Raw genomic sequence first — 1,501 nt, forward strand, 5'->3', positions numbered from 1 at the left:
TAGAAGAAAAACAAAATCTCTTCTTTTGGATTGGATAAAACTTGAGTGGTATGCCTTCTGCTTGGAAAGCTCCTTTGATTTGGAGGGGTAAGCTTTAGATGCAGGTCAAAAAGCTGACTTTTCTAAGGATTTAACATGACCTTTCCTATTTTTTTTTTGAGGTGTTGGAAGCCTTATATCGTCTGCAGTGGACCTCAACAGATGGCCTGGGAGTTCTGATAATATCACCTACGAGAGAACTAGCCTATCAGACCTTTGAAGTTCTCCGAAAAGTAGGAAAAAATCATGACTTTTCAGCTGCTCTCATCATTGGTGGAAAGGTGTGCTCTTTTGTCTTTCCTTCTTCTTTAACCTATGTCAGAGTACTATGGCAGTTGACAAGGAAGGAGTGGTGACCTCATTTGAACAGACTGACCTCCTAGACAGGGCCTCATGGGGTGGTAGCACCTTGGTGTGGTCACTGTCACCTAGAGTCTGATTGTCAATTTTGTTGGACCAGAAAGTCTGTTTTTGTCAGGGTATCTGAATTGATTAGGCTCTCCGAGACAGATTTACTCTAATTATCTTGTAAACCTACCTATTCATTAATATCCATTGGGAAATATAACATTTCAATATGAGAACGAGTACCTCCTAGTAAGGTATCTAAGAGATTGAATAATCCAGAACATTGCTATGTCAGCAGCAGAAGAAAGGAAGGTAGATTGTTTTGAGGAATTTTTATTTTAGGTTATAAGACCTGCTGTTCAACTTTTGTTCTGCCTAACAATGTAATACATCTGGAATGCCTGTGTCTACTGGAGCCTTCTCTGGACTGTGAGGATAAATACTTCTTGAATTTCTAAGCAAACGTACACCAAAGAAAGAATAGTATCACAAACCCTCATGTACCTGTCAACCAACTTAACAGTTAACAACATTCTGCAGTTCTTAAGGAGAGTAGCTCTAAAATACAGAGAGCTTGGCTCTTTTTTTCAAAGTGCAGTGAGTGTGTTACAGTCTGTTCAATGCCCCTGGATCCTGACTTAAAGAATGGGAGTAATTTCAGTTTTTAAGTCAGTTCTGACAGACCCAATAGGAAATCATGACTTGGAGCATTCATGTGATTATTTTTTCTTGGCCTCAAAATCCTGGATATGATTAAGAACATAAAAGAACTCTGAGCTCTTTGTCTTTACTTAAAGACTTTATTTAGCACAGAAATTTGGATATGCTGCAGATACTGAAGGGAGAAGTTATGTCTGTTTCCAACAGTGTCTAAACTGCTGCTGATACGCCACACGGAAATGGTTTTTAGTTTTGGTACACAGGCTGCTCGGAATGATGTGTCTGTAATTAAAAGAAACAACTGTTTTCAGGATCTGAAACATGAGGCTGAGAGGATCAACAACATAAATATACTCGTGTGCACACCAGGTCGGCTTCTTCAACACATGGATGAAACAATATCTTTTCATGCTACTAATCTCCAAATGTTAGGTGAGTCTAATGAATTTCTAAT

General features: G+C 38.8%; 1 protein-coding gene across 1 annotated transcript in view; it reads left to right on the forward strand.

The window, feature by feature from the left end:
- DDX10 (DEAD (Asp-Glu-Ala-Asp) box polypeptide 10) overlaps positions 1-1,501 on the forward strand; it is a 329,989-nt gene that overhangs the window by 15,532 nt on the left and 312,956 nt on the right. Inside the window, exons 4-5 of the mRNA XM_012659131.1 lie at positions 162-320; positions 1,359-1,479. Coding sequence (XP_012514585.1) covers positions 162-320; positions 1,359-1,479 — 280 coding nt within the window. The remainder of the gene's footprint in view (positions 1-161; positions 321-1,358; positions 1,480-1,501) is intronic.

Source organism: Propithecus coquereli, unplaced genomic scaffold (assembly GCF_000956105.1).
Source record: "Propithecus coquereli isolate 6110/MARCELLA unplaced genomic scaffold, Pcoq_1.0 Scaffold6, whole genome shotgun sequence".
In the NCBI taxonomy this organism is placed as follows: domain Eukaryota; kingdom Metazoa; phylum Chordata; class Mammalia; order Primates; family Indriidae; genus Propithecus; species Propithecus coquereli.